Source organism: Cebus imitator, unplaced genomic scaffold (genome assembly GCF_001604975.1).
Source record: "Cebus imitator isolate Cc_AM_T3 unplaced genomic scaffold, Cebus_imitator-1.0 Scaffold18, whole genome shotgun sequence".
Taxonomy (NCBI): domain Eukaryota; kingdom Metazoa; phylum Chordata; class Mammalia; order Primates; family Cebidae; genus Cebus; species Cebus imitator.
Window position 1 is genome coordinate 18,691,809 of NW_016107333.1, and position 14,310 is coordinate 18,706,118.

The 14,310-nt window shown below is 38.4% G+C and overlaps 1 protein-coding gene across 5 annotated transcripts in view; it reads left to right on the forward strand.

Moving 5' to 3' along the window:
- ANO4 (anoctamin 4) overlaps window positions 1–13,818 on the forward strand; it is a 324,230-nt gene extending 310,412 nt beyond the window's left edge. For 4 of the 5 annotated variants that reach the window (XM_017516529.2, XM_017516537.2, XM_037734207.1 and 1 more), the window contains 4 exons: window positions 1,653–1,772; window positions 5,650–5,755; window positions 12,058–12,257; window positions 13,038–13,818. In XM_017516529.2, the coding sequence (XP_017372018.1) occupies window positions 1,653–1,772; window positions 5,650–5,755; window positions 12,058–12,249 (418 nt within the window). In that variant the 3' untranslated portion in view covers window positions 12,250–12,257; window positions 13,038–13,818. The remainder of the gene's footprint in view (window positions 1–1,652; window positions 1,773–5,649; window positions 5,756–12,057; window positions 12,258–13,037) is intronic. The other variant, XM_037734202.1, reaches the window with a different exon arrangement.
- Window positions 13,819–14,310: the final 492 nt, after the last annotated feature.

Here is a 14,310-nt window from a genome sequence, read left to right on the forward strand (position 1 = left end):
TCATCATTTTGGTTTAGTGTTCAGCAGCTTGGAATAATCATGCCAGATGCGTTAATGAAGAGAATTTGAAGATCCTCATTTATGCATTTAATCAGTAATTATTTACAGACCTCCTGCTAGATACAAGAAAAAATGAATAATCATCACCCACATTTATTTTACTTACAGGCTAAGATCTATATCACATGTCATACATTCATAATTTAATTTAATCCCCTCAATGATTCTATGAGGTGAGAACTTCTGTCACTTTAAGAAGTTACATAAATCAGGTGTAGTGGCACATGCCTGTAGTCCCAGCTGTTCAAGAGTCTGAGGTGGGAGGATCATTTGAGCCTGGGAGGTCAAAGCTGCAGTGAGCCATGATTGCACCACTGCACTCCAGCCTGGGCAACAGAGCCAGGCCCAAGCTCATTGGAAAAAAAAAAGGAAAGAAAGAAAAAGAAGTTATATAACTTGCCTATATTACATGGCTGGAAAGCAGCAGAGCTAAGATTTCACCCCAAAACCCAAGCTTTTGTATGTAAAACACTGTTTAAAGAAAAATATATACAGGATGTATCTAAGAGTGCTAATTTCACACAAAGTGTCAAACATTGTTATTTCAATAAGCTCATGTGTCACAATGTTCAATATGTAAAACTGTTTAAAGACACTTGTAGAAAAGATGTTTCTAAGAGTGCTACTTTTAAAATGTGCTTATCATATTTTTAAAATGTGCTTTTTCTTGAATGGAATTATTGACAGAATGATTGAATCCTTGATTTTATCTACCTATTCAATCTACAAAGATCGATAGAATCTCGTACTTTTGTTTCCTGAAATCAAATCGATTCAATATTTACGGGATTCCTACACTGCACAAGACTGTCCCACGTCATGGGATATGTAAATACCTAAGATACCTGCTCTGCTCCCAAAAAGCCACAGTCCAAAGAAGAGGGCATACATGTATGCTGCCAACTCTAGTACAAGCGATATGGTAATGGTGAGCTAAGTATAGTGGCACTACAGAGAGAGGGAAAGTAGTGAATTATTGTGCCTGGAGAGATTAGGTTGTCTTCCCAGAAGGAGTTGTGTTTCAGTTGGCCACTGAAGGATAAATACAATTTCCACTTTTAAAGAGGCAGAGAATTCGAACAGAAAAGATAACTTGAGCAGAAGCATGAAAACAGCAGATGCTTTCAGGGAATATAGTCTAGCATGACTGTAGCATGGGATATGAGTTGGGGAGGGGAATCATATGCACACCAATCATATTTGGAACATTTTGAGAATATCTACAAATATATATAAAACCATTAATGAGGAACTGTGTTTATGTGTATCATCAACGAAAGAAGCTGTAACTTACATATAATTTATGCCCATAATGTGATGCTTCTTTTTACCTATTTCACTAAAGCATTGATTGTGGTAGAGATGTTCTATACGGCAATTCTGCATAAAAAAGACAAGAACCAAGACAAGCAACTTGTTCCTGATTCAACATGCTCAGGGCTTTTCAGCACATGCCAACTCAAGTACTGCTGACAAGGCAGGGCCAGTTAAAGGCATTTACAATTGCAGGGATGTCTGGGAAGCAGGGTCTTCAGGGAACTGGATAGAAAAGGTGGTCAGTGTTCTAATGGTAGAATTGCTTCCTCTTATAGGTGCATGGTTGGCTATGTGAATGCCAGTTTGTCTGTATTTCGAATTTCCGACTTTGAGAACCGATCTGAGCCTGAGTCTGATGGCAGTGAGTTCTCGGGGACTCCTCTCAAGTACTGCAGGTGAGTGTAGCACCCAGCGTGGCTCCGCCTAAGCTGGGATGGCTCCACCGTGGGGAGGTTTTACACCACCAAAGGCCCCTTCTGGCTGAGTGTGTTTAAAGCAGTGATTGCCAATCTCAACAATGCATTAAAAGCACATGGGGAAGCACATTTTCAAGCCTTCTCTTGCCCAGGATGCAGCCCAAACCAATTAAAACAGAATGTTAGGGGGTGGAACTCAGAAACCAGGTGCAGTCAGAATTGAGAACTGCTGGCTTAAAGGGAAAAACTAAAAATATAGTAGCGGAGGTTATACCCCTGCTCCAGGGACTCAGGGGTAGACATTCCCCAGGGGGTTTGAGTGACAGCTGTTGAGGGCACTTGTCTTTGTTCAGTTTCTCTCTCTTGCCCAGAGTATATCACACTACATTTCTAAATATTGAACAACTCAGATGCATGTGGAAAGAGGCCCAGTTCATTTCAGGTTCCACCATAGTAGCCTCCACAATATGTATTCATTCTCTCTTTCCCTCCCTCTAAGAGGAAATTAATTAAACTGTGCCTCTTGATGTGTATCTATAGAAACATACATAAAGGAGAATTTGTTGAGCACCTACTCTGTGCCAGAAACTGTTACTTCATTTAATAGTCAAATAGCCTTCTAAGCTAGGCAATATTATCTCATCTGATGGATGATAAAACCATTCACCAAAAGCTCAGTGAGATTACTTGAGCACAGCTCTTGAAGAGTCCAGATGGCACCTTTTCCTCCTAATACTTGGATGTTATAAGAATTTTGTGGGCTCAAACCTGTAATCCCAGCACTTGGGGAGGCCAAGGTGAGAGGATCACTTAAGTCCAGGCAGTCAAGGCTGCCATGACCTATGGTAGCACCACTGCATTCCAGTTTGGGCAATGGAGCAAGACCTTATCTCAAAAACAAAGAATTTTGGGGATTTCCCATGATGACATTCTACGTTCTCCCTGTTATCAAAGCCACAAGGGAAAACAGCCACAGAGTCCTAGATGCTTTGACATAGGGACTTGGTAATGATCCACTTCAATCCCTCATCTTACAGAAGGTGAGGCTGAGGACCAGAGATAGTCATTGATTTTTCTAAAGAGATACAACAAAGCTAGAGTAGAATTCAAGTCTCCAGCTTTTATCACAGTTCTTTCAGGTAGCTTCATTAGTGGGCGTGCCACATGATATGGATATAACTCTCTCCCACCTGGCACACAGCTTGGAAAGGACCCTGGACAGAGTCATCATAGTGAGGCTCCAACATCGCTCTTTCTGGCATTAATAAATAATGCTTATGGATGGGAATTTTCAGTTTTCTGTGAACCAAAACCAGATGATTCATCTTTTGTAAATTAATCTTGTAACCACTTGCTATAAAATAATGTATCTTCTTTGTCCCTTCTCTTTCCTTTGTGTATAATTGATTTTTTTTCAGAGAAATGACACAGGTACAGAAACTGATGTTGACACCTGTAGCAGCCTAGATTTACCCACTTAGTCCCAGTCTAAGAAACTAGATTCTAGAGAGCAGAAATTGGGTTGGGCTGCTAGAACAAGTGACATTCTACTTGCCATGTGGAGAAGAGAGACATGAACCACACAGTGAGCCTGGGCAGGGGCAGTTCAAAAGGACAAGAGAGGGTGAGAGAAGCCAAGGGCTCCCTACTTCTATGCAGTGACAGCATACCCTCTACTCATGACAACTTCCCAGGTTTCATTGACTGTCACAACTCATCAGATAGCTTATTTCCTTTCCCATATGGAGTAACAAGTAAGATGGGAAGAAAGACTGGATGGAATATAATCTAATGCTGCTCCCTGTTGGGGTCTGGTGGAGAAGCAAACAGTTAAGCAACAATTGACACTTTTTTCAGTAGATTTTCCACTTGCTTGTACAGACCATTTCATACATGAAATTATTTAGCAAGCATTGTTAGAGGCATACAGGACCCCAAGTACAAACTACTTCAAAATAAAATGCCAACTATTATTTGGAGTTAAAAACTTTGTAATCATTTGAAAATAAGATAAAAATACAGTCTTTCTCCTCTTCTGTTTCTGGCTTGTAATTCTTCCTGTGTGTCCCACAAAGTAACATAAAAGTCTATTCCACAAATTATTAATGTGAATGGGGTTGTTGAAGCTGGCACCATTAAGTTAAATTATGATTGTTTCGTTTAGCATTTTTCTGAAAAGTCCCCTAAAGAAAACACTTTTAAATTTCTAATTAAAATCACATAAGATAATATTTTCAGGTTTTTTTTTTCAGTCATATAGCAAGTGAGGCACCTGGATCAGCTCTCAGGCTGAAAACATCTAAACATGTAGATAAAATTTTAAAAACACCTTTTCAAGTGCATTGATGACCTGGGAAGAATATTTGATATCCTAAGGCAGACAGACCATTGCAGCCAACTTTCACTCAAAGGGAATTTGCTGAAATGAATGGACTTGAGCTTTCTTTTTCAAAGCTTTCCATGGTTAGGGATACTGAAAGAAAATATAGAGGCCAGGTACAGTGGCTCATGCCTGTAATCCCAGCACATTGGGAGGCTGAGGTGAGCAGATAGCTTAAGGTCAGGAGTTCGAGACCAGCCTGGGCAACATGGTAAAACCCTGTCTCTACCAAAAATACAAGAAAATTAGCCGGGCATGGTTGTGTGCACTTGTAGTCCCAGCTACTTACTTGGGAGGTGGGAAGATCACTTGAGCCTGAGAGACAGAGATTTCAGTGTGCCAAGACTGCATCACTGCACTCTAGCCTGGGCAACAGACTGATACTCTTGTCTCAGAAAAACAAAAACAAAAACAAAATAATTAAATAAAATATAGAAATGACAAGCCTAAAAGTATATACTTATACACTGTATTAAACAACCATAATATAGGCACACTAGAGTCTGTTTATTACACAGCAATAAAACTGCATGCAATAGTGTGAATGAATCTTAGTAACGTAATAGTGAAAAAAGCAAGCCCCAGCAAACTATATATAGTATAGTATCCTTTCTATAAAGTTCAAAAACAAACTAAACTAAATAGTACAATATTCAGACAAATGTATATACATATAAGTTAAAGATAAAAATGAAGTTCAGGGTAAGGGAAGCAATCGATGTAAGTCCCCAGTAATGTTTTAGTTCTCGGACTTCATGGTGGATTTATGAGAGCATGTTGTATTATTAAAGTATTACTTTAACAGAGTCAAGTTCTCTGATTAGTGCCTGGCCTCCAATAGGTAGTCAACTAACATTTGTGGAATTTTATGCTGACTCAAAAGTGATAGCTGGAAGACATTAGGAAGGACTCTTCTAGTGGCAAGCGGCAGAAATCCAGGGCAAACTGACTTAAACAACAAAAAAAATGTATTGGTTCAGGTAACTGGGAGAGTCAAGGGGTGATATGAACCTCAGTCATGGCCAGATCCCAAGCCTCAAGCAGCATCAGCAGGACGCTGCCTCTCTGCTGGCTCTGCTTTGCTTTCTTGACTTCCTTCTCAAGCAGGTTCTCTCTTTCCATAAAAGGCCACGAGCAGTCCCAGGCTTTTGCCTCCTGTGGGCTTAGTGATCATTCACTAAGTGATAGTTGTAGCAGACATCTTGGTGATGCCACTGATTGGGTCTGGGTTATCTTTTGAGCTGAGATAAGGTGAGGGGAAAGCCCTATCCAACCCACACAGATGAATCCCCAGAGGAGAAGAGATATTCTTTTATCAGAAGAAAAATGCTGGAAAAGCAAAACAACAGATATCTAGTATACAGAAACTGTTCAAACTTTTCTCCTATTGAATGAGGACTATATAATGAGAGTGGAAGAGATTTGAGAAACAGAAAAGTCAGAGTTTGAATGCAACATTCTCCTGTGTCTTTACAGATACCGGGACTACCGTGACCCGCCTCATTCACTGGTGCCCTATGGCTACACACTGCAGTTTTGGCATGTCCTAGCTGCTCGATTAGCTTTTATCATTGTCTTTGAGGTAAGTCTTCTCACCCAAATTCTTTATTTCCTTTGACATAATGAAGTCAATAGGAATAATGAATAAAAATAAGTGATAGGGATTTTGAAGGTGATTATCTATACTTCCAGAAGTAGTAGAGTCGTATTATATAACCTATTTTTGATCTTTTTATTTTCCTTAATTGAAGTATTTGATTTTTAAAAGACATATTTGAAAGCTTATCACTGATTTTTAATGGAAAAATCCGAACTTGCTGGTTCTAAATGTAATTTTCTGGGGCCATAGTTCTTAAACTTTAGGAAAAATGCAGTTTTTCCATTCCCACTCCCAAATATTCTGACATATCATGTCTGTGATTTGCTTTTCGTGAGCTCCCTGTAATGATTCTGATCTAGGCATTCTGGGACCATAGTTTAGAAACATTTGGAAAACATCAGCCCATTAAGACTCATTCTTTCTTTTTCCCCATTTATCCTTTCTTTTTATTTTAGATATAGTGGGTACATGTGCAGGTTTGTTACAAAGTTATATTGCATGATGCATGAAGTTTGGGGTGTGACTGAACCCACCACCCAGATAGTGAGCATAATATCCAATAGGTAGTTATTCAGCCCTTGTTCCCTTCCTCTTTCCTCTTTCTAGTAGTCCCTATGTCCATGTGTACCCAGTGTTTAGCTTCCACTTATAAATAAGAACATGCAATGTTTAGTTTTCAGTTTCTACATTCGTTCACTTAAGATAATGGCCTCCAACTACAACCATGTTGCTGCAAAGGACATGATTTCATTCTTTTTTATGGCCACATGGTACTACATGGTGTATACATACCACATTTTCTTTATCCAGTCCACCGTTGATGGGCACCCAGGTTGATTCCATGTCTTTGCAATTGTGAATAGTGCTGTGACTGACACATGAGTACATGTGTGTTTTTGGTAGAATGCTTTAGTTTCCTTTGGGTCTATACCCAGAAATGGGATTGCTGGGTTGAATGGTAGTTACACCCTTAGTTCTTTGAGAAATCTCCAGACTGCTTTACATAGTAGCTGGACTAATTTCCATTCCCACCAACAGTGTGCAGGTGTCCCCTTTTCTCTGCAGCCTCGCCAGCATCTGGTATTTTTTGACTTTTTAATAAGACCCATGCAGACTGGTATGAGATGGTATCTCGTGGTTTTGATTTGCATTTCTCCAATGTTAGAGATTCTGAGCATTTTTTCATATTTTTGTTGGCCGCTTGTATATCTTCTTTTGAGAAGTATCTGTTTGTCCATTCCCCACTTTTTAATGGGGTCGTTTTCTACATGTTGATTTGTTTTAAGTTCTTACAGATTCTGGATATTAGACCTTTATTGGATGCATAGTCTGCAAATACTTTCTCCCATTCTGTAGGTTGTCTGTTTACTTCCTTGATAGTTTATCTTGCTGTGTAGAAGCTCTTTAGTTTAATTAGATTCCACTTAGCAACTTTTGTTTTTGTTGCAATTGCTTTTATAGACTTCACAATAAGACTTCTTTGCCCAGGTCAATATTGAGATGGGTATTTGCTAGGTTTTCTTCTAGTATTTTTATAGTTTGAGGTCTTACATTTAAGTCTTTAATTCATCTTGAGTTAAATTTTGTATATGATGGTAGAAGTCCAGTTTCATTCTTCTGCATATGAATAGCCAGTTATCTCAGCACCATTTATTGAACAAGGAATCCTTTCCCCATTGCTTGTTTTTGTCAAGTTTGAGATTCACTCTAAGTGTCTCCAGTTATTGCCATCATTACCACACATACAGAAATAAACTGATTCATATAGTTAATTTATGATTTTCAAATAGTTATCAGGATTTCCCAACATGATCGTAAGCATTTTCCAATGGGACTGGGTATTACAAGTGGTACATCTAGTTGTGTATCATCACAAAATTATTTATATTCAGGCATCCAAATAAGTATTTATTAGCTGAGACTTAAAATGGAATTATAAAGTAAAATCTTTCTAGCAATTGTTTATATTATATGTCAATAAGAATATATTACCTATTTTATTTTAGTGTTTAAGAAAATTTCCATACAAATAGTTTGCATTTCTATGACTCTAGCCATAAATGGAAATTTCATCTCTTGTCACATATATTAAAGCTGGATTAATAAAAGCCAAGGTTACCTCTTGGCTTTGATCAAAAGTTTGCTAGACCTCTTCAAGACTATTCTATCATTGCTTTTTCCTTCACTCCAGGGAACCAAGAGAAGAAAATATTAAGCTGCTTTCCCCTGGAAATTAGTTTACCAATGGCTCAATCTTTCTTTAAAGAAGATACTTTTTAACCCACTATTGTCTTAAAATTTTTCAGACAAAACTTCTTGTTTGTTTGGGTTTTATTGTTTTTGTTTTTGTTTTTTATTTTTAAGCTCTGGGATATGTGTGCAGGATCTGCAGTCTTGTTACATAAGTAAACGTGTGCCTTGGTGGTCTGTTGCACAGATCAACCCATCACCCAGTTACTAAGCTCAGCATCCCTTAGCTATTCTTCCTGATGCTCTCCCTTCCCTTCCCCCACGCCCACCTTCGACAGGCCCTGGTGTATGTTATTTCCCACCATGTGCCCATGTATTCTCATCATTCAGCTCCCACTTATAAGTGAGAACATGTGGTGTTTAGTTTTCTGTTCCTGTGATTGCTGAGGATAACAGCTTCCAGTTCCATCCATGTCTTTGCAAAGGACATATCTCATTCCTTTATATGGTTGCATAGTATTCCATGTTGCATATGTACCACATTTTCTTTATCCAGTCTATCATTGATGGGCATTTGGGTTGATTCCATGTCTTTGCTATTATGAATAGTGCTGCAGTGAACATATGCATGCATGTATGTTTAAAATAGAATGATTTATATTCCTTTGGGTATATACCAAGTTATGGAATTGCTGGGTAAAATGGTATTTCTGCCTGTAGATCTTTGAGGAATTGCCACACTGTCTTCCACAATGGTTGAACTAATTTGTACTCCCACCAACAGTGTAAAAGTGTCCCTTTTTCTCTGAAACCTCGCCAGTATCTGTTGTTTAAATAATCAACATTCTGACTGGTGTGAGATGGTATCTCATTGTGATTTTGATTTATCTTTCTTTAATTATGAATGATATTGAACTTTTTTCATATGTTTGTTGGCCACAGGAATGTTTTCTTTTGAGGAGTGTCTGTTTATGTCCTTTGCCCACTTTTTAGTGGGGTTGCTTGGTTTTCTCTTCTAAATTTGTTTAAGTTCCTTGTAACTCTGAATATCAGACCTTTGTCAGATGGATAGATTGCAAAACATTCTCCCATTCTATGGGTTGTCTGTTTGCTCTGTTGATAGTTTCTTTTGCTGTGCAGAAGCTCTTTAGTTTAATTAGATCCCATTTGTCAGTTTTTTCTTTTGTTGCAATTGCTTTTGTGTTTTCGTCATGAAATTTTTGCCCATGCCTACATCCTGAATGGCATTGCCTAGATTTTCTTCAAGGGTTTTTATAGTTTGGGGCTTTACATATAAGTCTTTAATTCATCTTGAGTTAATTTTTTAATAAAGTGTAAGAAGGGATCCAGTTTCAATTTTCTGCATATGGTTAGTCAGTTCTCCTAGCACCATTTATTAAATAGGAAATCCTTTCCCTCATTGCTCACTTTTGTCAGGTTTGTCGAAGATCAGATGGTTGTAGATGTGTGGTCTTATTTCTGAGATCTCTATTCTGACCCATTGGTGTATGTGTCTGTTTTTGTCCTAGTACCATGTTGTTTTGGTTACTGTAGCCTTTTGGTATAATTTGAAGTTAGGTAGCGTGATGCCTCCAGCTTTGTTCTTTTTACTTTGGCTTGTCTTGGCTATTTGGACTCTCTTTTGGTTCCACATGAACTTTAAAAAGTTTCTTCTAATTCTGTGAAGAATGTCAATGGTAGTTTAATGGGAGTAGCATTGAATCTATAAATTACTTTGGGCAGCGTGGCCATTTTCACAATATTGATTCTTCCTATCTATGAGCATGGAAGATTTTTCCATCTGCTTGTGTCCTCTCTGACTTCCTTGAGCAGTGGTTTGTAGCTCTTCTTTTTTTTTAATAGTCATTTTTTTTTTTTACTTTAAGTTCTGGGGTACATGTGCTGATCTTGCAGAATTGTTACATAGGTGCACACATGACATGGTGGTTTGCTGCCTCCATTCCCCCTGTCACCTACATTAGGTATTTCTCTAATGTTATCCCTCCCCAATCTCTCCACCCCCTTCTATCCCTCCCCTAGTTCCCCACCCGCCAACAGACTCCAGTGTGTGATGTTCCTCTCCCTGTGTCCATGTGTTCTCATTGTTCAACACCCACTTATGAATGAGAACATGTGGTGTTTGGGTTTCTATTCTTGTGTCAGTTTGCTGAGAATGATGGTTTCCAGATTCATCTATTTCCCTGCAAAGGACATTAACTCATCCTTTTTTATGGCTGTATAGTATTCTGTGGTGTATATGTGCCACATTTTCTTTATCCAGCCTATCTCTGATGGGCATTTGGGTTGGTTCCAAGCCTTTGCTATTGTAAACAGTGTCACAATGAACATACATGGGCATGTGTCTTTATGATAGATAGATTTATAATCCTTTGGGTTCTTGGAGAAGTCATTCATTTTCTTGTTAGCTGTATTCCTAGGTATCTTATTCTTTTGTAGCAATTGTGAATGGGAGTTCATTCATGATTTGGCTCTCTGCTTGCCTGTTCTTAGTGGTTAGGAACGCTAACAATTTTTGCACATTGATTTTGTATCCTGAGACTTTGCTGAAATTGTTTATCAGCTTAAGACGCTCTTGAGCCAAGATGATGGGATTTTCTAGATATAGGATGATGTCATCTGCAAAGAAAGATAATTTGACTTCCTCTCTCCCTGTTTGAATTTTTTTATTTCTTTCTCTTGCCTGATTGCCCTGGCCAGAACTTCCAATACTATGTTGAATAGAAGTGGTGAGAGAGGGCATCCTTGTCTTGTGCCGGTTTTCAAGGGGAATGCTTACTGAGAGTTTTCAACATGAAGGGATGTTGAATTGTATCAAAGGCCTTTCAGCATCTATTGAGAAAATTGTGGTTTTTGTCTTTAGTTATGTTTAGGTGATGAATTACATTTACTGATTTACATATGTTGAACCAACTTTGCATCCCAGGGGTGAAGCCAACTTGATCATGGTGAATAAGCTTTTTATAGGCTGCTGGATTTGGTTTGCCAGTATTGTATTGAGGATTTTTGCATCGATGTTCATCAGGGATAGTGACCTGAAGTCATTGTGTCTCTGCCAGGTTTTGGTATCCGGATGACACTAGCCTCATAAAATGAGTTATGGGGGAGTCTCTCCTTTTTAATTTTTTTGGAATAGTTTCAGTAGAAATGATATCAGTTCTTCTTTGTACCTCTGGTAGACTTTAGCTTTAATCTGTCAGACAAAACTTTTAAAAGGTTGCCTTATTTGGCTTTTCAAATAGAATTTTCCATTTTCTTTTAATATTTTATTATTAACTGTTTGAAAATATGAGAAATATACAGAAAAGCCTCTGACTTGGCAGAATTTTGTGCCATCTATGCATCACCAAATTTATCGTTTTAAATAAAATGAAAAATACTTAGCAGTGTCATTTGACCATGATTTAGTCTTTATTTAATATTTCAAAATTGTAAGAGTCTTTAAATTGTCATCTAGTACTTTATTGGTCACCGTTATATAGATGAACAGAAGTGACAGTAATTCCAGAATTCCAGCTATTAATATTCCAAGCAAAGAATCTGTGGCAGTTTACCACAAAGAAAAGGAAACTTCTTCCTGAAATGATCATTTCCCTAGGCCCACTGATAGTTCTTACAATCAAGATTTGTAAAGCATTTGACAGTCTACAAGGCATTTTTAAACATTTTCTTATAATTCTCACAATACTCATTTTCAAGATGAGTGGAGTGAGGCTCAGAGAAATTAAATAATTCATCCTTAGGTAGACAGACAACCCTTAAGCAGTCAAAGCTACCAGCTTCATACTTGGGTTTTCAGGTACCACAGTATACATTCTTCTGGCTCTCCTTTGAATTAATTATCTGACCATTCGTTTCCCACCTTCTTCTGGACTTCTCTTTCTATATTCCCTAGGTGGTGCCATCAGACCAGTTCAGGCCTTACCTGTCCTATCATCTTGCATTACACATGTCTCCCCTGGCCTCCTTCCACTCTCCACATACCCCAGAGGCTCCACATCCTTCTTGAGCCAACTCCCCAACCTCATTCAGAATGCACAATAGACCTGACTCTGCATTCTCCTCTGTGTTTTTAGCACCTCGTGTTTTGTATAAAGCACCTCATTTCATATCTGATCCCAGACCTCCCAAAAGACCTAAGGGATCGAATGAGAAGAGAGAAGTACTTGATTCAGGAGATGATGTATGAAGCAGAACTGGAACGTCTTCAGAAGGAACGAAAGGAGAGGAAGAAGAATGGAAAAGCGCACCACAATGAGTGGCCATGATCATATAGGTGAGAGGCGTGCTCACCCTCTGTAGCCACTCCAAGGTTGGGAGGGTGCTTTAAACTCCCCAAAGCAGAGCTTACCATTGTTGCAGTAACAGCGATCAAAATTAAGTCCTTAGAAGCTTCCCAATCCAAAAGAGGCTTGATTTTACTTTAATAATTGCAAATTTTGCTTGATCTTCCCCTCCCACACACCTCTTGCAATACTTCTCTGTCTTCTTGCTGGACTCTGGCCTGTCACTCAAGGTCTTCATGTGTTGGCCTAGGTGTTCCCTGAAACAAAGCTTCCTCTCTCTTTTCCTCCAGCCGGGCTGTTTTCTTTAGTGTCTCCAGAGAAATATGCCCCTTCTTTCTGGCTGGGTGAGAGGCAGATATCAGCAAAGAATTGTTCCTGAAAGCCTCAGCGGCCAGAGACCAAGGTGTAACAGGGCTGTCCTGGGCTGCAAGACCAGTAACTTGATGAAGAATTTCTTCTGGCCCCACCACTACTGGCTGCTTTCTACCCAAAAAGGCCATTTCCAATTTTTGCTTGAAAGCATAGTGTCCGCCTGTCTGTCTGTATTTCCCCAACAGTTGGCAGGATGTGATGTTGCTTCAGACTGCCTTTCCAACTCAGTCTGTTCACCCATAAAGCAGGCATAAAATTGTTTATACCATCCCTGACTCCATACAGAGTTACAAATTCTTTGAATGCCTTTGATGCATGGTAAATACAAACCACTGTACATCATGTTTTAAAGCAATCATGTATATATAGGATCTTGATGCCTTATTTTCTCTTTCCAGAAAATAGTCCCTTTCCAGGCCAAGGACCTGAATTATGTTTACTTCTCCTGGCTGTGCAAAAGCACACTCAAGTGAATGACTAAAAATGCAACCGCAGTGCATGTTGCAGATACTGGCAGCCGCAGGAGGGTCAGCATCTAGTAGAGGACTGATGTTGGAGTCACACTGCTGTGAAATCACGTTGCAGTCCAGCGCACAATTGCTATCTATCCATAGACCATTCTTGACCAAGCAAGCATGCACATTATGGGCAGTTACATTCTCAAGTTTTTAAAATCAAGGGGAACTTGTATACTGGGCCTGTTTTTCAGCCTGTTTGCTACCTTTTTTGCATTCTATCTGTGTGAATTTTACAGACACTGGGCTAAAAAGGGTATTCAGACACATGGACACACATTCCTAGAATGTCATCATATGGTCCTAATTCCATGTCACCAACAATACAGACAAGACCCTGTTTACAACTTTTTTTTTCCTTTTTTTTTTAATTTTAGACTTTCTGAGAAGATGATTATATATGACATATCTATAGCTATGTGTATGGCCATAGATGTATTTCTGTGTGTACATATGTATAGTCATGTATTCCTACATATGTACATACAAATACAGAGATATATAAAGTACATAGAAATTCCTTACTTGTAAATAGCCAAAAAGTACTGACATGAATGATGAGTTTTCACATATAAATAGTCAACATAAAGCCATGATTAATGCTTGTATAATGTGATGCAATAAAATTTAAAATAAATTTATGCACATGGAATATTTTCAGCTGGCTCTTCTGAAATTCTGTTGTATTTTCATCTCCTAGAATAAGAGGAATCATAGATCTTTAATGTGAGGGGAATATCTGAGGGACTTTGCAAGAAATCAGATGATTATTGGATAAATGCATGCAAAAACAAATAATATAGCCAGCAAAATATCAGCATATGTTTCTGATGAACTTTTTTCCCTAGTCTTAATAGTGGAGTATTTTAAATATAAGCCATAATGAATATGTCACAAATTGAGGATTTGATAATCTACCCAATTTTGTAAGTCCTCATAAGACTAGAATATTAGAAATATCCTACTTCAACACTGTAATCTTCATTAAAATCTCAGCTATCTGCAGTACACAATTGCAAATACATGGAACCAACCTAAGTGCCCATCAACTGAGTGGATAAAGAAAATGAAGTATATATATACACCATGGAATACTACATAGCCATAAACAGGAACAAAATAATGTCTTTGCAGCAATTTGGTTGGATCCAGAGGC